Source organism: Sciurus vulgaris, assembly GCF_902686455.1.
Source record: "Sciurus vulgaris genome assembly, chromosome: 5".
NCBI lineage: Eukaryota > Metazoa > Chordata > Mammalia > Rodentia > Sciuridae > Sciurus > Sciurus vulgaris.
Genome location: NC_136465.1, coordinates 173,940,602 through 173,968,339, shown reverse-complemented (window position 1 = coordinate 173,968,339; position 27,738 = coordinate 173,940,602). Strand labels below are relative to the sequence as shown.

Genomic DNA, 27,738 nt, shown 5'->3' with positions numbered 1-27,738 from the left:
TCCGACTGAGTACCGATCTGCTTTCTCAGCCAGAAAGACCCAGAAGGCGAGAGGGCTGGCAAAGAGGCGGGCGGCACGCCCGGGCGCGGTGCACCATGGGACTGGGAGTTCGCGGCACGCGCCGAGCCGCGCCCTGCAGCGCCCGCGCGGGAGGACAGGACTTCCCTACCCGGTGGGCTGCGCGCGCGGGGCCGGGGGAGGCCAGCCCGGGCTCGAACAAATCAAATCGAAGGAAAGAAACTGCCGGCTTTCAAAATCCTCCTCCTCCGCCATCATCCGCCGCCGTGCGGAGAGCAGGTGGTGTAGGAGACACGAGTGACGAGAAGTCGCGGGAGCGCGGGCCAGCAGGCGGCCAGGCGTCTGGACCACTGGACCCGGGGGCGGTGAGCCGGCCGGACCCGACCCGGACCCTAAATCGGTCCCCACCGCTCCGGGCGGACGCGCGCGCTCGGACCGCCCCACGCGGCTGCGCCGCCTGTTTACGGTAGGGCCGGGGTCTCTTTCCTTTCCCGTCACCTTCCTGGGCTGGGGCGCCGGCGAGGCGGGTGTGCGCCGCCCGGCGCCTTCTGCACGCCCCCGGCCTCCGCGGCGCCTTCTGCCGCCGAGCGGACGGCGCGGGGAGGGCGGCGCTGGGCGGCGCTGGCTCTTTCACAGGAGGGGAAACTGAGGCTCGGAGCGGCTGTCTTTCTCGCCGCACCACCCAGCCCGCGGCTGCCAGCACTGGCGCTCACAGGAGCGTGGGTGTCACCTGGAGGCGGTGCGAATCCGCCGGCGATGCCGGGTGGGGTCCGCCGCCCCTGTCATGTTCCGCCTGCCCTCGCGCGTCGCTCCCCCGCCACCTCCTCCGGCTGGCCCACGCCTGCTGGCGGCCTGCGGGCGCCGCTGCCCGGGATCCTCGTGAGTCACAGCCGACGCTCTGCAGGACCGATGGACGTGCACCTAAGGACGCCTTTCACGCGGCAACCAAGAGGGGAGAGGACGTTTCTGTATTAACCGTTTGTCTTTACTCTTCTGCTTGCCCTCTGCTGACCTTCGGCAAATCAGTATCTATAGATGGTTTCTCAGTCTTTAAAGTGGATGGGGGATAGCGTGTGTGTGTGTGTGTGTTTTCTCCTGGGATGAGCATCTGATCCCCGTCCAGCAAAGTTCTATGTCCTTATTCCACCTGGATATCCCCCCCCACCACCACCATTTTACTAGCCTAAGATTGTCCCATCTCACATTTGCAGATGGTGGTTGGCTTTTAGGTTATTATTATTATTATTATTATTTTACATTTCATCCGGTTATTTGTGCACCTTCTAAATGCCAGGCCCCTGCAGATCGTGATTCTGTCAAAACATAAGTCAGAGCATGTTTCTTCTCTGCTAGAAAACCTCCAGTGACTCTTATCACTCAAAGTGAAAACCACATTTCTGAAAATGGCCTTTATAACTTGAATTTCTTCTTAATTCTCTGTTCTCATCTCCTGTGTCCATTCTCCCTCCTTTTCTCTGCTCCAGCCCCTCTGGCCTCTTTGAGTTCCTCCATTCGCCTCTTCCCCCCATTAGCCTGTACGTATTCTAGTCTTTTCAGGGGAATGGTCTTTCCTCAGGTGTTTGTGTGGTTCAGACCTTGATATTCTTCAGGTCTTAAGTAGTTCTTTCCTCAATTCCTTCTCTAATTATTGTATTTTAAATTGCAACTCGGGGGAAAAAAAAGAATTTATTCCATTTCCTCTTTGTTTTAATCATACAAACTATGTTGTGTAAAACATGTTCAAGAAGGCAGGATTTTTGTTTTATTTACTGCTGTACTCCTCATACCTCGAACAACATTGGGTACACAGTAGTACTCATTATAGTAAATTTTTGTCCAGTGAATACTAGATGCATTACCCAGAATAATAATTCATGTTTATAAGGAGAAAGCTCTGGGTTCCAGGGAGGGCCTGTCTGAGCCCAGGGGAAGCCTGAAGGGCATAGAAGAATGAGGGGCTATCATAACTGGATCTGAGGGCTGAGGATGTGGCTCAGTGCCGCATATAGCACTTGCCTAGTATGTACAGGTTCTAGATTCCATCTCCAGCTTGAAAACAATAACAGCAACTGTGTCTGATGGTGAGGAAATGGGGGAAGATGCTTTCTAGCCTACAACTCCTAGTTTTTTACTCTTATTTGGTCTTGGATGACCTGCCATTTCCTCTTTGTTGTCTATTCTGCCAGTCTGCTGAGCTCCAGACTGGAAGAAACAACTGTCTCTGGTGTAATATTGTGGAGTATATATCTATATTTGTCTTTGTCCAGCTTCCTGGCATACAACTCCTAAAATCCTGAAATAATGTGACTTTTTGGATGTTAATGACTTTTTGTGGGTTGGCTGTGGCTAGTGACCCCTAGTAGCTTCCAGCTGGTCACTGGAAAGACCCAGGCAGCATTAGAGGATTGAGACTTTACTCCCACACCCCAACTTCTGATGAGGGAAGTGGGGCTGAAGGTTAAGTTGATCATCATTGGACAGTGATTTAACCAATTATGTCTATGTGATGTCACTTCCATAAAACCCTAGGAGGACAGGGTTTGAAGCGCTTCTGGATTGCTGAGCATGTGGAGGAGGTTTTTGGAGGGTGGCAGGGCCAGAGAGGACATGGATACTCTAAGCCCCTTCTCCTATTTCTTGCCCCATAGTCAATGGGTCAAATGCACAGGAAAACCAACCTGGGGTTTACATTAGAATCAGAAGTGGGCTCAGTCTATGGGATTGAACTGTCAACCTATGAACTCTGACACTATCTCCAGGTAGACAGTGTTGGAATTAAATTAGAGAACACCCAGTGCTGTCTGCTAGAGACAGAATTACTTGACTTGACAAGTTCCACACATCTGCTATCAGAGATTGAGTTTGTTTTTTTATATACTGGCCTATTGTGATGATAACCCTTATGATGTAGAGACCTCTGGTCTCCTAGGAATCCATGAGGGGCCACCATGGCTTGCCCAGTATCCTGGCCAGGGTTAATACCATACTTCCAGTGGGCTTAGCCCTGTGCCCCACTCCCAGAGTCATGCCAGGGTGGGCCACGGGGCAGTCCCTGGGATGGATGACCTGGATCCCTTAGCCATCTTTGTCCTGTTTGATGAATGGGGCCTTCAAACAGAGAGTCACCAAGATGATCAGGCGGGTGTGTGCTTGGAGTAGCTTCTTTGAAGCCATTGATCTGAGACTTAACTGCCATTCACCTGAAGGCCCAGGAAATGGGCAGTTCACATGGTTTTCCCGGTGTCCCTACTAGGGCAGTTTGGCAGAGGAGGACTTGAAGCAAGTTAATTCTTCAGAGGCTAAACATGATCTTTTTGCTTTCTTGCTACCTCCTCCACCTTTCTAGAATGATTCCTTTACTAATGCTGTTTTCGTTTCTCCCAGTGGTTTAGCTCTTGGGTTCTCTATGGCAGGGGACAAAGGGGTCCAGTCCCTGAGATGACTGTTGTCCTACCCTGAGACTCTCCCCTGCAACCAGGGGCCTCAGGAGAGTCCTTTCTTTTTTGGTACCAGAAAATGAAACCAGGGGCGCTTAACCACATCCCCAGGCTGTTTTTTTTTTTTTTTTTTTTTTTTTTAAATTTATTTGGAAATGGTCTCCCTGAGTTGCTTAGGGCCTTGCTAAATTGCTGAGACTGACTTTGAACTCATGATCCTCCTGTCTCAGCCTGCAGAGCTGCTGGGATTATTGGTGTGCACCACAAGACTCCTTTCTTAATGCAACTTCTGCCTCCTCAGTTTGCAGATCTCCAGGGGAGCCCACCATTGTGGCCAGCATGGCCTCTGAAGACATTGCCAAGCTGGCAGAGACCCTGGCCAAAACCCAGGTGGCGGGGGGACAGCTGAGTTTCAAGGGCAAGAGCCTCAAACTGAACACAGCGGAAGATGGTGAGTGCAATGTACACTTACTGGTTGTCAGGCTCTTTGAACTATGTCTTTTCCATTATTTGTCTTGGTAGCTCTGAGTGACTATTGTTGGGCCTACTTTAACAGTGAGACTCACAGATCATTTGTCCAGGGCTGAGGGTGTAGCTTAGTGGTAGATGACTTGCCTAATATGTGCAACACCTGGGTTCAATACCCAGCACTTAAAAAAAAAGAAAAAAAAAAAACCTTTTCCTATGAGTTCCCATAGACATCCCTGCTGGTCTGTTTTTAGCAATGGGCACTCTTGTGTTCACTGTTTTCTTATCTCAGGAGGGCAGAGGTAAAGAGAGGAACAATTAGGCCCAGCATATAGCTTCTGATTTCTGACTTCAGCTCTGGTACTCTTCTGACCCCTACTTTCATTCACTCCCATGACCCTAGGCGAGTTAGAGTGTATCTGCTGCCTTTCTCAGAGCCGAGGCCCTGGTGGATTGCATTAAAAAGCAATCTTCCTGTGGCAGTGATGCAGGCCTGTAATCACAGTGACTTGGAGGCTGATAATAGAAGGATTCCAAGTTCCAGGTCAGCCTGGGCAACTTAGCAAGACTATCTCAAAATAAATGTAAAGGGTTGGAGGTATAGTTTAGCAGTTGCCTTGTGTGTGTGAGTCCCTTCAAATCTTCATTATCAAAATGTGTGTGTGTGTGTGTGTGTGTGTGCGCGCGCGCTGCCGCCAGGTGCTCCTGGGAGAGAGATGGGATGGAGGCTCCATTGTGTGAACCAGGATGCAGCTTTGTGTTTCTATCCCCGACCAAGGCTTGGCTGGCACTTAGGGTATCTGGAAGTGAAGGCACCTGCAGCATTAGTAGTAGTTGTTTTGCAGGGAGGGGAGAATTTGTGTGTTTTTTTTTTTTTTTTGGCCAGCGATTGAACCCAAGGGTGTTTAACCACTGAGCAACATTGCTATCACTTTTTTATATTTTATTTTGAGATAAGGTCTCACTTAGTTACTTAGGGCCTCATTTAATTGCTGAGGCTGGCTTTGAACTCTTGATCCTCCTGCCTCTACCTCCAGAGCCTCTAGGATTACAGGCGTGTACCACCACACCTGGCTCCCCATCCTTTTTATTTATTTTTTTGATGGTACTGGAGATTGAACCCAGGGGCACTTACCCACTGAGCCACATCCCTGCCCCTTTTCTATTTTTTATTTTGGGACAGGGTCTTGCTAAGTTGCTTAGGTAAATTGCTGAGGCTGGCTTTGAATTTGTGCTCCTCTTCTTGTCCTAGCCTCTAGAGCTGCTGGGATTATAGGTGTGTAGGTGTGTGCCACTGGCTACCTTTTTTTTTTTTTTTTTTTTTTTTTTTTGGTACTGGGGATTGAGCCCAAGGTCATTTACTACTAAGCAATATCTCCAATTCTCTAGCCCTTTTCATTTTTTATTATGAGACAGAGTCTCACTGTGTTGCTTAGGACCTCAGTAAATTTCTGAGGCTGTCCTTGAACCTGAGATCTTTATGCTTCAACACTTGAGCCACTGAAATTACAGGTGTGCCACCATGCCCTGCTTGCACCTCACAGTACTATTGAGGCCTCCTGGGGTTCAGGCTCAACCAGAGAAACTGGTTTGGACTTGCCAGAGAAACTGGTTTGAACTTGCCTGGTTGTCAAGGTGTGCAGGCAACCTTGCTTCCTCCCTTGGGCCAGAACAGAGTCCTTGGGTATTGGGAACATGGCGATGCACATTCTGTTCAGCTCCATAGTGCTTCAGGATTCACAGAGCTTCTTCCTGTTTTTCATCTCTTTTAGATCCTTGCATAATCTTTACAGAAAGTAGGTGACAATGTTGATATTTTATAAATAAGGAAGAGTATGGAGATATAGGTAACTTGTCCAAGGTCATTCATCTGATAAATGCAGAGCCAGTATTTTAACAGAGGTCTCGCTGAATCCTTCTTCCTATGCTTCTGAGTAGACATTCTGCTTAGTTCAGTAAACATGGATTTGCTATTAATTGTCATTTATTGAAGAGTGTCAGGCAGAGTATTAAATTTCATACAAATTGTATCTCAGTTTATCTTCACAAAATTTCTTTCTTTCTTTTTTTTTTTTTTTTCCAGTCCTGGGGATTGAACCATGGCCTTGTGCATGCGAGGCAAGCACTCTACCAATTGAGCTATATCCCCAGCCCCACAAAATTTCTTTAGAGGGTTGAGGCAGTAGCTTGGTGGTAGAGTGGTTACCTAGCTTGTGCAAAGTCCTGGATTTGATCCCCAACCCCACCCACCCAAAAACAATCCTTTGAGATAGGCTTTATCCCCATTTTGCCAGTCTGTACATGGTATCTCCCATCCTGTGGTCATAGAGATGCCCAGCTTACAGTCCCAGCCTGTAAGGACTCCTGGAATAGGAATGTAGTACTCACACAACAGTTTGTTCATATTTTGAGAGACAAACAAAAGACCCAAGGAAGTCAGGCAGGAGAGGGTCACTTTGAGCTTATCCATGGATAATGTGGCGTTTAAATTGTTCTTGAAAGATGATTTTGAAGGAGAAAGGGCACTGTAGGCAAGGAGAACACAGGAGTAGGCTCAGGAGCTGAGACCTGGAGGGTGGGTGGGCTGGGGAGAAAGGAAATCCAAATTCCATAGGGGACCTGGGTAGAAGCCCTTGTATGCTGTGCTGAGGAGCCGGAGGCCTCAGTGTGAGCCAAGAAGGGGGCTCTCTGTATTGGCCAGAAGTGAATCAGGGTCAAAGGAGGCTTTGGTGCTGGTGATTAGAACAAGGCCCTTTTCTCTCCCCAGTAAATTATCTAAGGACTTTGTGCTCTACATGGCAGAGTAACCAGCATCCCAAACTTATTACTCTTGAGTATTAGAGGTTGTAAAGAGAAGCCTTTTCAGAAGGCCTCATGATGACTGGTTACTCAGGGATAAGTGGGGCCCAGCCCTAACCTGTTATGTGAGAATGGTGTTTTTCAATTACTGTAAAATCAGGGGCGGGGCAAGTGCACCTGTGACTCCACCCCTCCTGACCCTGCTCTCTCATTCTGGTGCATTTCCTTCCAAACTTGGTTTGTGTCCATGACTCTCCCCAGGGCTGAACTTGTGGAGAGCACAGTTCCCGTGTCCATGCACTGACATCATGCACACAGTGTGTTAGTTCTTTCTTTGGGGTCCTGGCATCTCTGTTCCCATGCTTTTAAGGACTGTGTGAACATTATCCTGAGCACTCATTCTGTCTCACTGACCTGGCCATTCCCTAGATAGCAATTGGGGCTCCCTTTTGGAGTGAGGCTTCCAAAGAGCAGAGAGGTCACCCCAGCCCTTGCACTAGGAACCAGCTGCAGAGGAGACCTAGGCCACAGAGCCCTTGGAGGCAGAGTTCCAGAGTGGTTACTTAGGAAAACAGGGTGGGTGGGTTTTAAGGGACTTCTGTGGGGGCTGCACGAAAGCCATGGTTAGGCTCAGAAGCAAGGGTTTGGAGAGGAGCATATAGGTTCTATTTGGAAACCAGTCTGAAACTTGGCTTTGCCATTTTTCTCTCCTTCCCGGGCAGTCATTCCTTGAAATCCAGTGAGCTGCATTCCCTTTTGTTTTGAGATAGGGTCTTGCTAAGTTGTGAGACTGGCCTCAATATTGTGATACTCCAGCTTTAGCTTCTGAACTGCTGGGATGACAGGCGTGTACTGCATCTGGCAGCTAATCCTCCTTTGATACACATTTAGGTGATTTAGAATTTTTCATCATAAAATATAGCTAGTCATTTGTGCCTTGGGGCATGCTGATCCTCTGAGTTGGGTGTGTGTCCATTTGACCTGGTCTGCTCCCTGTAACACCCACTTATCAGAATCATCCTTGTAAGCTGCTACTTGATCTTTCCCTTGATGTTTCACCTTTTATACATACCTTGTTTTAGCAGTCATTACAGAGGAATTATTTGAGTAGCTGTGCCCCCTGCTGCTTTGAGCCTGTCTGATTCTCCTCTCTACACATGGTAGGGGCACCATAACCCTTGGAGTATGTGAGTGATAGGTGTTCTAAACTCTCTCCTACCACAACTATTTGTGATTCCAAAAACCTAAAGTACTGTTCTTTGTTCCTGAGCAGCTAAAGACGTGATTAAAGAAATTGAAGATTTCGATGGCTTGGAGGCTCTGCGCTTAGAGGGCAACACAGTGGGTGTGGAAGCAGCCAAGGTCATTGCCAAGGCCTTAGAGAAGAAGTCGGAGTTGAAGGTGAGATTTGCAGGGCAAGCTGACCTGGGCTGGTTGAAAACAAGCTTCTGCTCACACCATCACAAACCCCTATGTCCAGATCCTCCCAGGCCCCTGCCACTGACACCTTCACGTCTCTTCCTCTGGCCACCCCAGGTCACACAGCACTGACTGGTTCCACTTTCTGCAGTGAGCACATCCTCAGATGGCATTAGAAGTGTAGGAGGTTTATTGGGGTGACACCTGAGAAAGAAAAACTGTAGAGAACCTTCCACTTACAATGCAGATCTGACAGCCTTGGGGAAGGAAGGGTATAGAGTTAGCCAGCACATGCCTGAGATTGTTCTGAAAACCCCACCCGCTGGAAGCTCCAGAGCACAGGTTGTACATTTGAAATAGTCTTGTGATAGGCAGAGATGGCCAGGCCTCTGAGCTGCAGTGCTGCAGTCAGCTGGTTAGGTGCTGGAACCAGAGGCCGCAGTTACTGCTCCCACTGCTGAGTCAGGTTCTTTCTTTTTCTTTCTTTCTTTCTTTTTTTTTTTTTTTTTAATTTCGTGGTGCTTGGGACTGAACCCAGGGCCTTATGCATATGAGGCAGGCACCCCACCAACTGAGCTATATCCCCAGCCCCCAGGTTCTTTCTTGAAGGTTAAATCTAGGCAGTGCCCCTTCCTTTGCCAACACATAAGGCAATTCAGTCTTTTAACCCAGTGTTCCCAAAATGGGTTCCACTGAATACCAGTCTGACAACTTGCTCTTTGAGAAAAGTGGAGGTATTAGCATTCAAAATGTCAGGGATGTGGTGTGGTGGTGCATACCTATAATCCCAGCTACTTGGGAGGCTGACATAAGAGGATTGCAAATTTGAGACCAGCCTCTGCTACTTAGTGATGCTGTGTCTCAAAATAAAAAGGGCTTGGGATGTAGCTCTGTGGTCAGTTGCTCCTGGATTCATTCCCTGGTACTGGAGGTTGGGGGAGGGGTGTATTTCACTGTGCCCAGTCTCGTGTACCCATTTATAAGTCAAGGGAACTGAGACTCAGTGGGGTCAAATCAGTGCAGGACTGTAATGCCAGTACATTGCAGTATTCTGCAAGCCTGCTTACAACAGAGCTCTTAAAGTTTGTTTCCTTAGGAAGACCATAGTCAGCCAAGCCTGTGATGTTTCTGCTTTTCTACCCTCAGCCTTTACAAAAGAAGTCAGCTTGCCCCATGACCCGTGAAGAACAGGAATAGAGGACCTGTGGACCTGGAGGCTGCAGGCCACAGTAGGAGCTGAACCTAGTGTCCGTGGGCCTGTTCAGACACCAGCACCACCCTCCTATTCACGCTACACTGAATTTGGTTCTTCCTCCTTCTTTAGTTCATCCTGAGAACCTGGCCAGCAGGAATGCAAAGTGCATTTCTTAGCTAGTGCAGACCCAGCTGGTCTCTAGCCTGCCTCTGTGGAAGAAGAAGCCCTAAGGCAGGGGCAGGATGGGGCTGCCCTTGATAGCCTTCAGAACCTGGTGCTAATGCAAGACATGATGTTATCTTCCCTGTGAAGTCTTGACAGTTGACAAAAGTGCAACCCAGGGTCACACAAATAGAAGTAGGCTGAGATCGAGTTCATGTGAACCCAAGCTCATAACTGTGTTCCTGTTCCCTTGAAGATCATCAAGGCTTAAAGCCTTATTCAGAGAGAATTTCAGGGTGCAGGGCAAGGAGTGACCTAGAGTCAGCTGAGTAGGGATTGGAATCCAGGTCCTGTGCTCCATGCTAACCCTTCAGCTCATCAGACTTGGATTTGGGGAGCTTTGGGGTGAGATACCAGTGTCCAAACTGTGGCACTCAGGCTGTAGCCACCTATTCCTGGTCCTAAGGACCCTAATACAGGTGTAACTCAGCAGACCTCCTATAGAGTATATAGCTGAGGTCCCTGGTTCTCATATTGGAAAATATGAGAATTTTTTTATGAAAACTAAATTCCCAGTTGGGTGTGGTAGCGCACACCTGTAATCTCAGCTACTCAGGAGGCAGAAGCAGGAGGATCCCAAATTCAAAGACAGCCTGGGTAACTTGGTGAGAGCTTGTCTCAAAATAAAAAATGAAATAACATGACATGACGTAAATGAAATGAAATAACTGGGGATGTAGTATTCGCCGAGCCCTGGGTTTCATCCCCAGCACTGCAAGACAAAAGTAAAAGAACTTCCCGAGTATGTGAGTTTGGGCTTGGTTTATGTAAGATCTGGAGCTTCAGGTGCGAATGACTTTCCCAGTGTTACGTCAGTCCTGGTTTTGGCCTGGAAAAGACAGGGGTTGCCAGGGTTTTATTTTGGGAGTGGACACAGCAACCAGAATTGGGGAATAGGACTGTCACAATCAAGCTGTGTGGCCTTCATCTTTCTAACATTTACTTGATAATTTTTTACTAAATTTGCTAAGTTTTAAGTAATTTCACACCAAACATCATTTCTATAAATGGAAAACCAGCATGCCTTACGATAAAGGACATGAAATAGTGTAATGACAGTTTGACACTGTTGTCACCTAAAGGCTCTGAGCCTGAGCCTGTCTGCCTTTGTTAAAAAGGCAAGAAATAGGGCTGGGGAGATAGCTCAGCTGGTAGAGTGCTTGCCTCGGAAGCATAAGGCCCTGAGTTCGATCCCCAGTACCGCAAAAAAAAAAAAAAAAAAAAAAGGCAAGAAATAGAGGGTGGGCAAGATTCACCAGTCCCAAATGAATGTGGTCTTCTGGAGGTGATTAGTAGAATTGAAAAGACACTTGAAAAAGAACTTCTTTGGTGCTGAGTCCTGTATCATTTCATGTTCCTCAGTCACTCAGGATCATGACATGTGTCCAGGCAAGAGGTTGGACAGATTAGGAATGTTCTTGACTCTTCTGTCTCCTCTTGGCTTAAGGACAAGCCTCCAGTTCCACCAGGTCAACGAGAACTGGTTTAGCTTTTTCCTGGCAAAACCCAAATTAAGACATCTTGTAGTACTCAGGTGTCCCAAGGGCACAGGGTGAAGTTCTGCTTGTGGACTTTACTTCAGGCTGCCTCTGGGAGTTCCACCTAACTCTTCCCTTCTTTCTCCTACACAGCGATGCCACTGGAGTGACATGTTCACAGGGAGGCTGAGGTCCGAGATCCCTCCGGCCCTGGTAAGGAATAAACTGCCACTCTTCCCAGGCCATTCCCAACCTTTTTGTCATACCTGTTTTTTCTGGAGACTAAGATAAGCCCTACGAACAACTAGGCCACTAAAATGGAAGCCATCCAGCGTCTGCCCTATGTCCTAACAGGAAGGACAGAGATGAGAACAGGTGATACAGGGCACAGAGCCAATAGGAGAATTCATATTAGAGGAAGTAGAACTAAGGACAGGTGTTCCTGGGCTTCCTCCCCTCACTGGACTTATCTCCTGTCTGACCATCCTTTCTTGGCACCACTTCCCTGCCACCTGGGGTCCTGCTCCCTCGTGACCTCAGTCTGCACACAGCCTGTTATGGTTGCTCTGTCTTTCTCTAGCCCCTCCCTTTCTCCATACCACTGCTTTTGGTTCTTGTCATGGGTGGCTTCCCTCTGCCTCCTATTCCTGATGCTTACATTGAGTAGGGTCACGTTCCCAGACTCAGAGTGTGAACGTGTGCATGTGTGTGTGTTGTAAGGAGCATCACACAACAGAAGACTTGCCTGGGCATCTGGGAGGGGCCTGTCCTAGTACAGGGCTGGTCTGTGCAGGCCCTCAAGGCACAGGTGTTGGAGGCAGTGGCTAGCATGCTCACCCTGGTCTTCTGGCCAGCACTGCCATCCAGAGCAGCCTGTCCACCACCTTCCCTTTTACAGGGACTTTCACTATGCCAGTTGCTTTTCTATAATTTTAGCATTAACGTAGTTAAGCATAAAGAGATAGTTTTATCTCCACGTTCCCAATGAGGCCAGTGAATCTTTAGGTGAGGGTTAAGAGAACTTGGGGCCAGGGAAGGAGGAGTGGATGGCCATGGCCACCTGAGGGTGGAGGTCAGCTGGGGCTCATCGCTAGGCCTTCTGAGGGCAAGGCTGTCAGAGAATCCTGCTTTGTTGCGTGGCAGGAGGACAGTAGAAACTTCCTTGGCTACCATGCTTGTGGTTTGGGTGAGGGCAGACTGTCCCCTCCCACATTCCTGCCACCCTGAGCCACCTGCCCAGTTCCATTTCTGTCAGAGTTTCCCCTCTGACCATTTCTTCTGAGGGGTGAGGATGCTGTAGTTACCCCCAGCCTGGCAGGTTCTCAGGAGAACTCAGCGTCTTCCTGCCAAGTCTGGTTTATGCCACCTCCATTTGCCCAGACACTCCAAGAAATCCCACAGGCATTTGTGGGACCTCTCTGCCTCCTTCTACACATCTGGGGAGCCCCCAACTTCAGCAGGGTCTCCTCCCTCTGGGTGTGCACTGGGCTTTTCCCCCTCTGCTTGCTGCCACACTGGCTGCCATGTTTATTACCTGTGTCTCTGCTTCATACTCCCAGGTGGGCACACATCCTGCAACCTCCTCCTGCCATCTCCTCTGGTTTGGGTGATGTGTTTTCTCTATCCTGCAGCCTCTTCTCAGACTTAGGGGCATAGTCTTCAAGGCTCTCACCTGATTGACCCTGTGTTAGCCTCTGAGCCTGCAGCCTCCTGCTCTGTGCTATTGTTGTCTCTGCTGTTTTTACTGCTGCCTGGAATCCTCTCATGTTGACTGGTTAACTTCCATTCAGACTGAGATCAGATGCCACCTCCTACAGGGAGCCTTTCCCAGACTATCACACATACAGGTCCCGTTTGCTGGTGATCAGGAGCCCTCTGCAGGGTTTCCAATGTGGGAACATACCAAGGAAAACTGTGCACCTGATGGGTGTCTGAAAGACTGACCTAAGCTTTCTCTATGCCCAGATTTCACTAGGGGAGGGACTCATCACTGCTGGGGCCCAGTTGGTAGAGCTGGATCTAAGTGACAATGCATTCGGACCTGATGGTGTGCGTGGCTTCGAGGCCCTGCTTAAGAGCCCAGCCTGCTTCACCCTGCACGAACTCAAGCTCAACAACTGTGGCATGGGCATCGGTGGTGGCAAGGTGGGTGTGATAGCCTTGTGTAGTCCCTACTGTGTCCACATCCAAGCGTGTGCTCTGCCCCTGGCCCTTCTGTGGTGTCATTCTTCACTTTTCTCATCAAAGGAGGAAGGCTGCAAAAGCAGCAACCTGCAGCAGTGTGGAGGAGAGTCTGGGAGGATAGGGTTGCCAAGCAACCATCCCAGGTTCTCACGTTGGCTTGGCAACAGCATGGAGGCGGTACTGCTGCATAACCTGCTTCGACCTGCTAGCTCTGCAGGCTCTGCAAAGTGCAGGATTGGGGCATCCCCGCAGCTCCCATCATTCGGAACAGCCGGCAGATCCAAGGAGAGGAAGTTGCCCAGAAAGAGAGATAGTGCGCTCTGGAAGCAGTCACAGCTCGTCTTTGTTCTTGGACCCAGTCTGGCTGCACCTTGGCCTGCCAGCAAGTCAGGCTGGGTGGTGTAGAAGGGAGCTTGTTTGCTTCCCAGAATACACACTGAGGAGGCCAGCCCTCCTTATTCCCTTCTTGGTCCATTTGGGCTCCTTTATTTATTATAGTTTTTTAGTTGTAGGTGGACACAATACCTTTATTTTATTTATTTATTTGTATGTGGTGCTAAGGATCGAACCCAGTGCCTCACATGTGCCAGGCAAGCGCTCCACCAGTGAGCTACAGCCCCGTCTTCTATTTGGGCTCCTTTAGACTGAGAGCCGAGGCAGAGTCCAATGCTTACCCCCCACTTAGTTACATCCTGACCACAGGGAGGAAGGAGCTCGGGCATAGGAAACTAATAGGGATTGGGGGCATCTTCTGTGAAATTGTGTACATGGTTCACACTGAAAGGTGGACGGTGCTTTCCCTGTTTTCCCATGAGTGAGTAGACTTGTGCTGGGAGGAGTGGATCACGTGGCTGGTGTGGGAGGGATTGGAATTTGAACTTTGTCCACGAGGTTCCTTTCAGAGCACCAAGAAGAACTGTGCTTACGGTGCCCTAGACTGAGGAACAATGGCCATCCCCACAGAGGGGTGCCCTATGCCCCATAGGAAGGAAAGGAGGGATATGCTCTGGGCACTTAGGTGATAGGCTATCCATGTATTTCAGATACCATTAAAATGTGCTTCCACATATAAAACAAGTATAGCCCAACCTGGAGTGAGGGGCGCTGGGAGAGCCAGCAACGCTAGTCTGTCTTGTACCTTACCCTGCCATGTAGCAGTGCCAGGAGACACAGGCTCCATGAGTCTCCCTAGCTGGCAAGTAGTTGTCTGGCCTTCCCATATTTGTAGTGGTTGGGATGATGTGGGAAAGCAGAGTTTTGAAAACCCCACGGCCAGGAGGCCACCTTGATAGACCAGCTCAGCTCTGAGACTTGTGCAATAGTCCTTCCTTTATCCACAGGAATACATTCTGAGACACCCAGTAGATGCAAGTAAATAAATAAATAAGAACTGGGGGTGTAGCTCAGTGGTAAAATACCCCTGGCTTCAATCCCAGTACCTAAAAAATAAAAATAAAAATTATGTGAAGGGCTGGAAGTATGACTTGGTAGAAGAGAACTTGCTTAGCATGTGTGAGGGTAGGGTTAGGGCCCAATCCCTGCACTGAGAAGGGAATTAAAAAGGTGAATATCAGTTCTCTCACAAAATATGTACTGTAGATCTTAGCAACCTCCATTTAAGATTTTGTTTGCTATCCTTCCGACCTCTCACTTTCCACCAGTGTGGTGATGGGCGCCTGTAATCCCAGTGGCTGAGGAGGCTGAGGCAGGAGTAACACGAGTTCAAAGCCAGCCTCAGCAATTTAGCTAGACCTTGTCTCTAAATAAAATACAAAAAATGGCTGGGAATGTGGCTCAGTGGTTAAGCGCTCCTGGGTTCAATCCCTGGTACAAAAACAAAAAAATAAAAAAAAACCTCACTTTTTCATGAAGGGAGCAGTTTATAGCTTCTTTGGCATATCCAAATTGCCAGCATTGCTCCTCTTACATTTTCGAGCTAAAATTAAGTAAAATAAAGGTTATTTGAACAAAAGCATTGTGATACAGTCATGGTTGATAACCAGGTGATTACCAAATGAGGTTCAAGGGCAGAGGCACCGCCTGTGGACTGTGGACAAAGGGGATGCCCATGACAGACAGGTATGAGGTTTCTCTCTACCCAGACACGTGTAATTTAAAACTTAAGAGTCGTTTATTTCTAGATTTTTCATTTTGGGTACCAAGGATTGAACCCAGAGGGGCTTAACTAGTGAGTCACATCCCCAGCCCTATTTTTAATTTCTGATTTTGTGATGGGATCTTGCTGCATTGCTGAGGCTGGCTTTGAGCTTGTGCTCCTCCTGCCTCAGCCTCCTGAGTTGCTGGGATTATAGGTGTGCCCCACTGCAGCTGGCTTCAAATTTATTTTTTATTTTTATTTATTTATTTTGGTGGTGGTGCTGGGGATTGAACCCAGGGCTTTGTGCATGCAAGGCAAATACTCCACCAGCTGAGCTACGTCCCCAACCAGAATTTTTTATTAAATATTTCTGGACTGCAGTTGACTGTGGGTAACTGAGACTGTGAACAAGGGGGACTCCTGTAGTTCTCTGCTGCCTCCCTCACCACTGACTTAATAAGGCTCTGAGTCCTGGCCTTGCCATTTTGCACCTCCTGGGAGCTGCAGTCCTTCAGTCCATTCCTTTCAGGTGGTGGTATTGAGTGTGGCCCTGGTGCAGTAGCTGCCAGTTACGAGTGTGCCGGCCTTAGCCAAGTCACTTTCCTCTCTGAGTCTTAGCTTCCTAATTGCGTGGGGCTCTCGGAAGTTGTGAAGTCTGAAGATGTGACTGCGAAAGTGCCTCGCTTAGGGCTGCTCTGTGGTGTTTCTCTCCGGCCTGCAGCAGTTGTGAATCTTGTTACATTGACTTTGGCCTCTGAATCCCAATGAGCAATCGGCTGTTGGTATAACCATGTTAGAAGCTACCTCCTTGCTTCACATCAAGGGACAGGGTAGGCTGGGTTTTTAGGTTTATGCCCCCTGCAGGTGACACCCTGCTGTGTCTACTTGGCCTGAGTGTAGGCCAGATGGGGTGGCTAGAGTAGGGTGCTGACAGTCAGCTCCCTCAGGCACCTTGGAGTCTGGAAGAGAAACTGCAAGGTTTGAGTTCTTGTCTAGAGTCCGGCACATGTTTAGGACCATAAGAAAGTTTCTGAGCTGGGCAGTGCCACATGCCTCTAGTCCCAGGTATTTGGGAGTCTGAGGCAGGATCATAACTTGAACCAAGTAGTTCAAGACCAATTTGGGCAACATGGTGAGATGCTGTCTCAAAAAAGAAAGAAAGGCCCACCTGTTGGTGGTGCATACCTATAATCCCAGCAATGCAGGAGGCTGAGGCGGGAAGATCACAAGTTCGATGGTCTCTCCCATCCTTCAACAGGCCCCAGTCTCCCTGAAGCTAAATCCCACAGGTTGGTGACACACAAACAAGAAATAGTAAAGCTCACTTGTAAACCGGGGTGTGCGAGCTGTGGCCATTGTGCTTTAGCTGTTCTGAGCCCCTGATCCACTCCTGGCAGAGGTGTGGTACATTAAAAAGCAGTTAAAAGGCTGCTGGGAGAAGGGCCTCCTGCCATGGACTGTGTCCCTTCCCTTTCCAACAGATCCTGGCAGGGGCTCTGACCGAGTGTCACCGGAAATCCAGTGCCCAGGGCAAGCCACTGGCTCTGAAGGTCTTTGTGGCTGGCAGAAACCGTCTGGAGAATGATGGAGCCACTGCCTTGGCAGAAGCTTTTGGGGTGAGTTATTCCAACCTGTTCGACCAGGCTTGAAGGTAGACTAGGTAGCAGACCCATCCTGGGTGTCAATCCCAGGGCAGATCCTCAGCTTCAATACCTGGGGCAAGTCATTTACCTTCTGTGAGCCTGTTAGCATGTCCTGTGGTGGACCAGAAATACTGTAGTCTATGTCCAGAAAGATTCCAGTGAGTCAGCAGCAGCTCCCTTGAGTGCTGTTTGAGAAGACTGTGAGCCTTTGGGTAGGGAAAGCTGCTCTACCTGAGTGCTGCCTGCTAGCTCAGCATCAGTGCCAGGGACAGTGCCATAGTGGAGAGAGCTGACCTCAATCCCTCAGGGCCCCCACTCTAGGGCAGAGATGAGCACATCAGACTTGTCCCAGGACAGGGAGATGGACAGAAGCAGCCAAGGGGCTAGGATACCACGTGCAGTACTCTTGGGTACCCTTGGCCCCGGGTCCTTGTTAAGACCCTGTTGGTGAGCTGTATGAGGACTCCCCTGCCCTGTGCAGATGTAGGAAGTTCGGACTCTGTTCTCCTCTGCTCCTAATTTAAATGTTTTGTAGAGCAAGTGGTATGCTGGCAGCATCCCTCAGTCTGTGTCTTAGAGTGGCCTGTCTGCTGAGCTGCTTAAAGAATCCTTTACCAGCCTCTGTGAGAGTGGTCACTGCAGTCTTGCCTCTGTCTCATTGAACCCCTGGCTACATGGTCTTAATAGTGCAGAGGACACCAGACTAAGAAGTCTACATTCTGGTTCCAGGCTTCTCTCTTCAGAGTTATGTGACCCTGGGCAGTCGCTTGGGCAGTTGCTTAGCTTCTCTGATCCCTAGTCTTCTGTATCTGGTGGGGATCCTGATCCTATTTGGCTCTTCTTCAGGAAGTTACAGAGATGCTCACATGCAGCCATGTCCAAAAACATGCTTTGAGATCTGCACCCCAAAACCCACAGATGAGCCCCTACTCAGTGCCGGTGGCAGCCCCTCCCTGTGCTGCTTTTCTGCCTGACAGATGTCACTGGCACAGGCCCACCTTTCCTCTCTTACCTTTTGTCTTGCAGATCATTGGAACTCTGGAGGAGGTGCACATGCCACAGAATGGGATCAACCACCCTGGTGTCACAGCCTTGGCACAGGCCTTTGCCATCAACCCCCTGTTGCGGGTCATCAACCTTAATGACAACACCTTTACTGAGAAGGGTGCAGTGGCCATGGCTGAGGTGAAGTGGGCATTTTGGGGCAGATTGTGCTAGTAGATGGGGTCCGGCTGCTGTCTTTACTTCATGGACAGGGGCCCTTGCCTCCCTGCTTCCACAGTGTGTGCCCCACGTGCATGGCACTTGTCCAAAATAGGTCACATGTCACAAAGGGACCTTCCCTTCTTGGGCAGCTCTGAGTGTTCTTGTTGCCTAAATCTTGAGCAGCCTCCACGCCACCCCCAGCAATTGGTGCATTTTTGTTCTCAGGCCACACAAGAGGGCTGGTCTGGTCCCATCTGTTTCCTCACTGATTCATTTATCAGCTACTTACTGAGACCCTCTTCAGTGCCCTGTTTATACCAGGTACAGGCTGTGCAGGGACCCACCTTCACAGAATCCAATTCAAAGAGAAAAGTCACTGACCAGGTCTCTGCAGAGCTCTGGGCCCAGTAGCTGCTGTGGGTGTTGGCAGAGGCGAGTGCAGGTGTCAGGGCACACAGGGTTGTGCTCAGGTTGGACTTGGGTAGGCTTCCTGGAAGAGTTTGCATTTTGGCTAAGTTTTTCAGGACAGCTGAACTTTTTCTGGACAAAGAATGGGGACTGGTCTTTCAGGCATAGGGACCAACAGAATGTGGAAAGTCCAGAGACAGGAGAGGAAGCCTTGCTTGATTGATCCTGGTTTGAAATGACTAGGATTCAAGGGTGTGGAAGGGATGAAGGAGAGGCAGCAAGACTGTGGCCTCACTAACTCCATGAGACTCTTCTGTAAGTGAAAGGGAGCCATGGAAGGTTTTAGGCAATGGTGCAATCTGATTAGATTTTGTGTTTCAGGAAGTGTGACTGCAACATGGGGAAGGAATATGGTGGCAGAGGCTTAGCCAGGGCCCTAAAGGCCAAAAAAGGGGTGACAAATTGATGCTGGAATTGATGTGGAAGATGTGTCCAGACCGAGAGGACACTGCTGTGGTTGATGTGGGGTGTGACATTGCTAGGCTTGCAGCGGGCCCAATTGAGGTCTGTATCCTCACCTCGGGCCCTTGATTTTTCCTTGTAGACTCTGAAGACCTTGCGGCAGGTGGAGGTGATCAATTTTGGGGACTGCCTCGTGCGCTCCAAGGGGGCTATTGCCATCGCGGATGCCGTCCGTGGGGGCCTGCCCAAGCTGAAGGTGCCAGCCTTGCTGCCTCCAGCCTCGCTTCCAGGCCTGCATTTCCCCTGAGGAGCCCTGTACATGTAGAGTGGGGTTCTGGGCTGAAAGCAGGTGGCGGGCCAAAGCCCAGCTCCTCCACACCTGTGATTTTGTGCAAGTCTCTTCACCTTCCTCAGACAGTTTCTTCATTTAAAAAAAATGGGAGGCGGGGAGTAGTGCACACATTCTAATGCGGTTCAAGTATGTGTAGTATTTGGCACATCACTGGGCTTGTGGCATTTTATCATATTTACGTTTTGACCTGGTCCTGTCTCCATCGTTTCCTCTTACTTTTAGGAGCTGAACCTGTCATTCTGTGAAATCAAGAGAGAGGCTGCCCTGGCTGTCGCTGAAGCCGTGGCAGACAAGGCTGAACTGGAGAAACTGGACCTCAATGGTAGTTGGGGCAGGACAGGCTCAGCACAGCCCTGTGGGACTGGGCCTGGCACCCATCTTGACCTCCCTGTCTTCCCCGAGCAGGCAACACCCTAGGAGAAGAGGGCTGTGAGCAGCTGCAGGAGGTGCTGGATGGCTTCAACATGGCCAGGGTGCTGGCGTCCCTCAGGTAGGGGACTCTGTGGGTGGTCCCAGAGCTATTTCTTCAATTATTTCCACTTATATTCACCCCAAAGCTGTTCCTGGAGCCTCTGTTATGTACTGGACCCAGTGCTAGACAAGAGGGGAAAAGTGAGAGGTCAAGGTTCCCTCCTTGTAGAAACAAGGCAGAATGACTAAGCTATGTCCTCTGTTCAACAGAGGACACACGTGGCTGAGCATGGCTGCTCTGCAGAGTGGCAGGTCTCCAAAGGGCTGATGTTAGAGCAGATCCTCATGTGGCAGGAGCAGCGGGGGTGGGAGGTAGGTTCCCTAGGAGGGGATGGCTCCCTATTGTGTTAAGGGCCCAACTAGAGGGGAATATTTAGGTGTAAGAGTGAGGAGTCCATGCCCATGTGGCAGGGGGTGCTGCTGCTCCTGTGGGATCACAGTTGGTTTGTGCCCTCAGTACCCCACTTCTGCCTCTGTATCTCCTAGGGGAGTTTCTTTCTTTTTTTCAGTTGTAGGTGGACACAATACCTTTATTTTTATGTGGTGTTGAGGATCAGACTTGGGGTCTCACACATGCTAGGCAAGCGCTCTACCACTGAGCCACAATCACAGCCCCTCCCATGGGTTTTGCTCATGTGTCACTCAGTTATATATCCTCAGGCCTGGACCCAGGCTGCTGCTGGAAACTGGGGACTCAACAGTTGGCTGAACCTCCAGAGGCTCATGGTCCAGGAGAACTGAAATGCTCTCCTTGGGGTCAGGGAACTCCCCTATCTCCCCTTCTCCCACACCTGAAGCTTCCTGTGGTCAGTGAGAAGTGGCTGTCATTGTCCTAAGCATCTCAGCCTGTAAAGGTTCTGACCAAGGCCTGTGACAGAGTTTTCTTACTTTTCTTTGCCTCTGAGTGGGACTGAGGTTCCTTTGAGTTAGAGACAGGATCTGATTCTGTGTCCACAGCATGGGTTACAAGGATGATACTCTGCCCTGGAACTCTCCGTCATGCCTGGCTTATGTCCCTGCACTTATAGAGCCAGACCTCTGAGCCAGTGTGGGCCACTGGGCAGGGAGGATCTGCTTTAGTCAATTCTCCTCTGCAGTGATGATGAAGGTGAGGATGATGAGGATGAGGAGGAGGAAGAAGGAGAAGAGGAAGAGGAGGAGGAGGAAGAGGAAGAAGAGGAAGAGGAGGAGGAGGAAGAGGAAGAAGAGGAGGAGGAAGAGCCCGAGCAGCGAGGGCAAGGGGAGGAGTCAATCACACCCTCAAGAAAAATTCTGGACCCTAACAGTGGGGTGAGTGCCTCATCATTTGCTAGGATTGGTATAAACACTGATACTTTCTTTTTCTTCTCCATCAGTGGATTATTCTGGTTACTCTTAGGGACCACCCTCTGTTCTGGAGATCATGGCTAGGACGTGGCACACACTTGGTATACCTTGCTTGGCTGTGGTGGCATTGGGGCCCAGCCCATTCATTTGTGTTCTCTCATAGGTGCAAAGGACCAGAACTATCCGCATTCCTGTTGAGTTGGGCTTCTTTCCTGGGTTCTGGAAGCAGTTAGATGGCAAGGCGCTTCTTGGGTGTCCGTGTTCTCTGGGCAGTGCTGACCCAAGCTAGACTCTAGTTCCAGGAAGGATTGCTTCAGCCTCTCTGTGCCTCTCTCTCGAGTCATGTCTGGGGCATTGCATACCCTGGTAGATATTTACTTATAGTCCTAGGAATGTGGCTTGTTCCCTACTCCAAAGGTCTCGGGACCAGGAGCCAGCTGAGGCCAGCATCTGTGGGGGTCCCACCCTGTGAGGATCTGCTGCTGAGTAGGAGGAGGAAGTCTAGACAGGCCCTTGACCGGCTAGAGTGAGGAGTGGAAGTGGACACAGCTGGGTTGAGGAATCCGGGGTTTGGAGTCTATAGACCCCTGCCACCCTTTTCTCAGGAGCCAGCTCCTGTGCTGTCCTCCCCGCCTCCTGCAGACGTCTCTACCTTTCTGGCATTCCCCTCTCCAGAAAAGCTGCTGCGCCTTGGGCCCAAGAGTTCTCTGCTGATAGCCCAGCAGGTAAGAGCACTTCCTGATCCTCACCTGCTCGCACTGTGCTCCGAAGTTGCCAGAGGGAAGGGAGAGGAAGGGGAGGGTGCTCTCCTCGGGTCTGGCCTGCCACTGTTTGTTTAAACATGGACACGTGCATGAGTGTTCCCCTTGTATCTGCCTCGCTTCAGGGGTAGCAGATGTCCAAGCCCCACTGGGAACATTCTTGTCCTGCAGTGAGGGTGGCCTGCCACACCCCAGCGATGACTAGAGTGAGGGAGTTTTCTTCAAGATTCCTGCAGCCCCACCCGTACCTTCTTTCTAAGTGTTTAGTTGCTTCTAGAACAGTGCTCCCCACCTGGGAGCCTCTGTATGCAGGCCCCTGCCTCAGGGGTGAGCTGCACGGTGGACTTGCTTCCACTGCAGCCTTCTGGAGGCTTCCGCCCCCTCCAGGACCCCGCCTTGCTGGAGCCTGGCTCCGGCCTCACCGGGTTGATTGGTGGTTCATGGTTCATTCAGGGATGGTTACCAAGCACCTGCTTCCTGCCCGGCACTGTCCTTGGACATGATTTTATTGGTCTTCTGATCTTGTCACCCCCACCCACCCACCTCTTGCTGTGTTGCCTAGACTGGCCTCAAACTCCTGGGCTTTTTCTTTCTTTACATAATAAATGAAATCATTTGATGTGACCCTCTGTGTCCTAGTGGTGGCACTTCACGTCGTTTGCATTTCCTGTCAGTGGACCTGTTTTCATGCCCTTTTATTCCAGTGTCTAGACCTGACACTTAAAACCAATCCACAATATCTGATATCTGGACTGGTTTTTTTTTTTTTTTTTTTTTTTTTGCGGTGCTGGGGATTGAACCCAGGGCCTTGTGCTTGCGGGGCAGGCACTCTACCAACTGAGCTATCTCCCCAGCCCATATCTGGACATTTATATTTTTTCACTTTTCCCCATTGTCACTGAAAGTGAAGCAAACTTTCTTGCACGTGAATATTGTCTGCATTTGCTATGATTTCTTCAGACTAGATGACCAGAGGACTGACAGCTGGGTCCTGAAGATGATGATTTGATTTTTTTTTTAAGGGTTATGGGGATGGAGCCCAGTACCTCATGTGCTGCAAGTGTTCTGCCACTGAGCTACAACCCCCAGCCTTTCGGTTTTGCATTTTGAGACAGAATCTCGCCTAATTTCTAAGACTGGCCACAAACTTGCAGTCCTCCAGCCTTAGCCTTCTGAGTAGCTGGGATTTTTCTAGCATATGCCATCAGACTGACTGGGGTTACAGAATGTTTGTTTATCCATCTGTTCATTCATTCACAGCTGCGTGCCTTTTGTGGCCCCACAGAGGCTGGCATGTATTGCCAAGACCTCTTCCAAACTGCAGCAGAACCCTGGCACATCTCCACCATGCACCAGGGCCCTGGGCCCGGGCCCCTGTGACCCACTCTTGTGTCTTGTATCTTCAGACTGACACATCTGACCCGGAGAAAGTGGTCTCTGCCTTCCTGAAGGTGTCCTCTGTGTTTAAGGACGAAGCCACAGTGAGGACAGCAGTGCAGGATGCAGTAGGTAACACAGGCTGGGTGGTTTGCTCCCCACACCTGTGATCCTGTAGGCCCTGGATGACATTGACTCGTAGCTGCTGAAACTCCTCTGTTCTAGCTCTGATGGAGCCCTTGACCCCATTCTTACATCAGGCTTTTGAGCAAGCTGGATCCATGGGTCTGTGTTTTTTTTTGTTGTTTGTTTTTGTGGTATTGAGGATAGAACCCAGGGGCACTTTACCACTGAGTTACAACTCCAGCCCTTTTTATTTTTTATTTTGAGAAAGGATCTCACTAAGGTGCTCAGACTGGCCTCCAAATTATGATCCTGTCTCAGCCTCTCAAGTCACTGGGATTACAAGTGTGTGCCACCATGCCCAGCTTGCTCTCCTATATTTTGGAGCTGGGGAAACTGAGGCCTTTCCCAGAGCCATGTGGCGCTGTATACAGTTAGAACTCAAGCCAGGCAGCCACATCTACAAGGCCCTATGGATAAGTTGTGTGAGGGAGGTGCCCTGGTCCCCACCTGGGAGCCTCTATGCACTCTCCTCCCTCTGGAGATCACCTGCAGAGGACACCTGCTTTCTACCAGATCATTCATGAGGCTTCCTGGAACCACCTCCCCCAACCCTCCTACCCCATTCTCAAGTCCCCTCCATTCTGGTACCTGTCACCTGTCACCTCATTGTCATCTCTTTGATGTGGACCAGATTTGGCTGGGCAGAGAGGAAGGGCCCTGCCGGTGAGGGCCCAGCTCATGGCAAAGGAGAGAAAAGGAGTGTTGTGGCACTTCTTCCTGGGTTGGCACTCTGAGACGGGGGCTGCTCAGCCAAGAGCAAGGCTGGGCAGAGGCAGGGTCAGTGGGTGGCTCCAGGCCTCTTCCCCAGAGCCTGCTGTGAGTGTTGGTGGGAACAAAGGCTTGAAGCCGGTTTCCTACACAAACCTCACATAGTTCCTGCAGGCCCCCTCCTTGCCAAAATGTCTACAGCCTCACCCAGAGGTGGTCTTCCTCACTTAACTCTGCCCCGCTGTGGGAGGTAGCACACTTGGATGTGTCTCCACATCCCTTTTACAGGTAAGAGCACAAAAAAGGTTAGAACTGATTGATGGACCATGCCCTTCTCTGGTGCCTGTGTCCTGTCCTCTCTCCCCATGTCCATCTTTTGGGTTTTTGTTGTTGTTTGTGGGGGTTTTGTGTACTGAGGATTAAGCCTTAGAGTCCTTTACTGCTGAGCAATATCCCAGCCCTTTTTCTTGAGACAGGGACTAAGTTGCTGAGGCTGGCCTCAAATTTGGCAATCCTCCTGCCGCAGCCTCCCAAGTCACTGGGATTATAGGCATATGCTACCACACCTGGCTCCCATGTTTACCTTTTGATAAGGCAGTTTCTTCTCTGTCCAACCATATCTAGCTCAGGTCAAAGAGATGGCAACCAGGTACCAGACTAGAGGGAACTGTGTGTGAGGGGTGCTGAATGCCCTTTGACCTGTGTCTAACCCTCTCCCATCACCTGCATCCTGTGCACTTTACTTCTGCCCCTGCAGACACCCTCATGAAGAAGGCCTTCAGCTGCACCTCCTTCAACTCCAACGTCTTCCTGACCAGGCTCCTTGTCCACATGGGTTTGCTCAAGGTGAGGTGGAGGAGTGGCAGGCCCCAGCATAGCCTGTACTTCAAGTCCTAGTCTGTCACTCCCCACCCCTGGGGGTGCTGGGGGTTGAACCCAGGGCCTCATGCTTGTGAGGCAAGCACTCTACCCACTGAGCTGTATCCCCAGCCCCTAGTCTGTCGTTCTTTTGGTGTCCCCGAGGCCTGGATCTGCTGAAACAGCCTTGGGCTTCATGAAGAGATATCAGCTAGGCCTCAGCCATGTGGCTCTCTCTGCAGAATCTGGGTTTGGGGGTCCAGCGTCCCCCAGGTGACTGTGGGGTTCACCTGCCTTTCTGTGCTGCCTTGCAGAGTGAAGATAAGATTAAGGCCATTGGCAACCTGTATGGCCCCTTGATGGTGCTGGACCACATGGTGCAGCAGGACTATTTCCCCAAGGCCCTCGCACCCCTGCTTCTGGCATTCATGACCAAGTGAGTGTGGCCTTGTTGACGTTTTGCCTTCGTCTGTTCAGGAGGTGCCAGGTCTAGGAGTCCAGCCCAGCACCCCAGTGTGCAAAAGGCAGAGGGGCCAATGTCTCCCTTGCAGTCATTGTGAAAACTCTATAAATTGAGTCTGGCACAAAAATGGCCTCCCTGGCTGGGGAGCCCCTGCCGGAGGCTGAGCTCCTGGGCCCTGGAATGTTTACCCCACTCACTGAATTTTCTCCCCTGCAGGCCCAACGGTGCCCTGGAATCCTGCTCCTTTGCCCGCCACAATCTACTACAGACGCTGTACAAAGTCTAGACTCAAAGCTGGCTTCTCTTCATCCCTCAGCCTGTGCCAGTGACTCGGGGGGACTTGGAGGAACCAAGCTGCAGCCTGTGCCCCCCACGGACAGGACTCTGACCAGAGACAGGGAGGGTCTTTTCTCATGTGTCGTGTCAGTCCCGAGTATATGTGTGGTGTGTGTGCTTCCTGTTGGGCTGGCCTTGTCGTGTCTCCCTGCTGGACTGATCCTGGTCCACCTTGAGGAATTGGCCCCTGGGGCAAGGGCTGCAGGCTGCTTTGCCATTAAACTCACTGCCATCTGAGGGCACTCTGCTGATCTGCCCCTCAGGCCTGGGTCCCTGGTGGCTGTCCCATCTACCCAGCCTTCCTGCCTGCTCCTGGGCTGCACAAAGCCTGGGAGCTGATGTCCCTGTGCACTGCCCCATGTGTCACAGTTGGGCTGTTTCCTGCCTGGCCTGGACCTGCAGCACTGCCATCCTCCCGTTCCTGCCTCCTGTGCTGACTGCTCAGCCAGAGACTGCCAAGGGCGGCCGTGTGGTCATCGGCAGAGGGCAAGGCTCTGGCCCCATGCCACCGGGACCAGAAGAAGAGCCAGGGGCTGCCTCAGGCTGAGCTGGCTCGAGTGTCCCGTGGGGCTGAGCCGGAAGGGACACCGAGGCAGGCCCAGACTGTTCTTCAGCCCGGAGAGGGAGGGGCAGGTCCCCCTGACACCTGAGCTGCATCTTGGGGTCAAGGGAGAGATGGGGATTGGGCTGAGCAAGAGGTGCCCTGTGACCTCCCCTAGTGGCCATGTGTGCCCACCTGTGCTTCTTCCTTGTGCTCTGTGTGTCTGGGCTGTGCCTGGGAGCTTAAATAAAGGCATGTGTGGCAGCTGTAGAGATCAAGAAGTGTCTTTCCCCTGAAGTGAGACATTCTCTGACCCTCTCCCGTCAGGGCCCCCATGCTTCCTCCACTGTGGGATGTCCCTCTGGGCCGTGGTGCTGAGAGGGGGCCCGTTTTTTTTCTTTTATTAGCAATGGAGATTTAACCCAAAGGCACTTAAACCTTTGAGTCATATTCCCTAGCCCTTTTTATTTTTTCAAGACAGGGTCTCAATAAGTTGTCCCCAGTCCCCCAAGACTAGTCTTGAACTTGCAATATTCCCGTCTCAGCCTCCCAAGGCACTGGGATTACAGGCTTTCTCCACCACGCGGCCTGCTTTACCTGCCTGCCTGCACCTTGCCCATTACCCCACCTCTGGGCTCAGCTTCTTGAGCACCTCCGTTGCTTCTTAATTAGTGGACCCAGCTGCCTGCAGTCAGGAGCCTGTGGGCCTGGCTGGCAAGGTCAATTCACAGATTTAGGCCTGACCAGGAAACTACACCGGATGTCTGGCTGCAAAGCCATCTCCCTGGAGTCCTTCACTGCCACACGTGTGAGGATCGCTGGGCAGACCGTCCTTACCTCCTACCCTCCACAGCAAACACCCATGGGGAGCCTTGCTTTCCTCACAGGGATCGTCCAAGAAAAGATCCTGCTAAGGTTTCTTAAGCAGCGTTCACCTAGTGGCTAGGTTTACCTTAGGCTTTCTCTTGGCTGCTTGGTGCTGTGACCAAAACACTTAAACAGGAACTTAAGAGAAGTTGAGTTTGGCTGTGGTTTCAGAGGTGGGTTTGTGGTCCCAACATTCTCTGAGCCACAGATGAGGCAGAACATGAAGGGCATGTTGGAGGAAAGCTGCTCAGCTCATGATGACTGGGAGGGAGAAGGGGGGGTCCAGGGACAAAATGTATAGGATCCTCCTGTGACCCACTTCCTCTAGCCATGTACCACCTGCCTAGTTAATGCCCAGTAATTCCTTCAAGCCGTTAATCCATTAAGTGGATTAATCCACTGATGAGGTTATACCTCTGATAATCCTGATCATTTCACCTGCATTAACAGCTTTT

The 27,738-nt window shown here is 50.6% G+C and overlaps 1 protein-coding gene across 1 annotated transcript; it reads left to right on the top strand.

Annotated features, from left to right (window-relative positions):
• Positions 1-193: 193 nt before the first annotated feature.
• Positions 194-26,697, top strand: RANGAP1 (Ran GTPase activating protein 1). Its single transcript, XM_079141198.1, has 16 exons — positions 194-484; positions 3,757-3,906; positions 7,996-8,123; positions 11,190-11,249; positions 13,002-13,181; positions 16,800-16,934; positions 17,988-18,146; positions 19,180-19,293; positions 19,612-19,711; positions 19,795-19,879; positions 20,958-21,150; positions 21,792-21,911; positions 23,354-23,456; positions 24,976-25,064; positions 25,391-25,512; positions 25,756-26,697. The coding sequence occupies exons 2-16, from the start codon at positions 3,795-3,797 to the stop codon at positions 25,823-25,825; spliced, it is 1,770 nt and encodes a 589-aa protein (XP_078997324.1). The 5' UTR covers positions 194-484; positions 3,757-3,794; the 3' UTR covers positions 25,826-26,697.
• Positions 26,698-27,738: the final 1,041 nt, after the last annotated feature.

Bases quoted from the DNA above. Each gene is read 5' to 3' on its own strand.
- RANGAP1 (XM_079141198.1), top strand. From the start codon at position 3,795: ATGGCCTCTGAAGACATTGCCAAGCTGGCAGAGACCCTGGCCAAAACC. The intron at 3,907-7,995 runs GTGAGTGCAATG...GTTCCTGAGCAG, and splicing joins ACTGAACACAGCGGAAGATG to CTAAAGACGTGATTAAAGAA. The intron at 19,294-19,611 runs GTGCCAGCCTTG...TCTTACTTTTAG, and splicing joins GGGGCCTGCCCAAGCTGAAG to GAGCTGAACCTGTCATTCTG.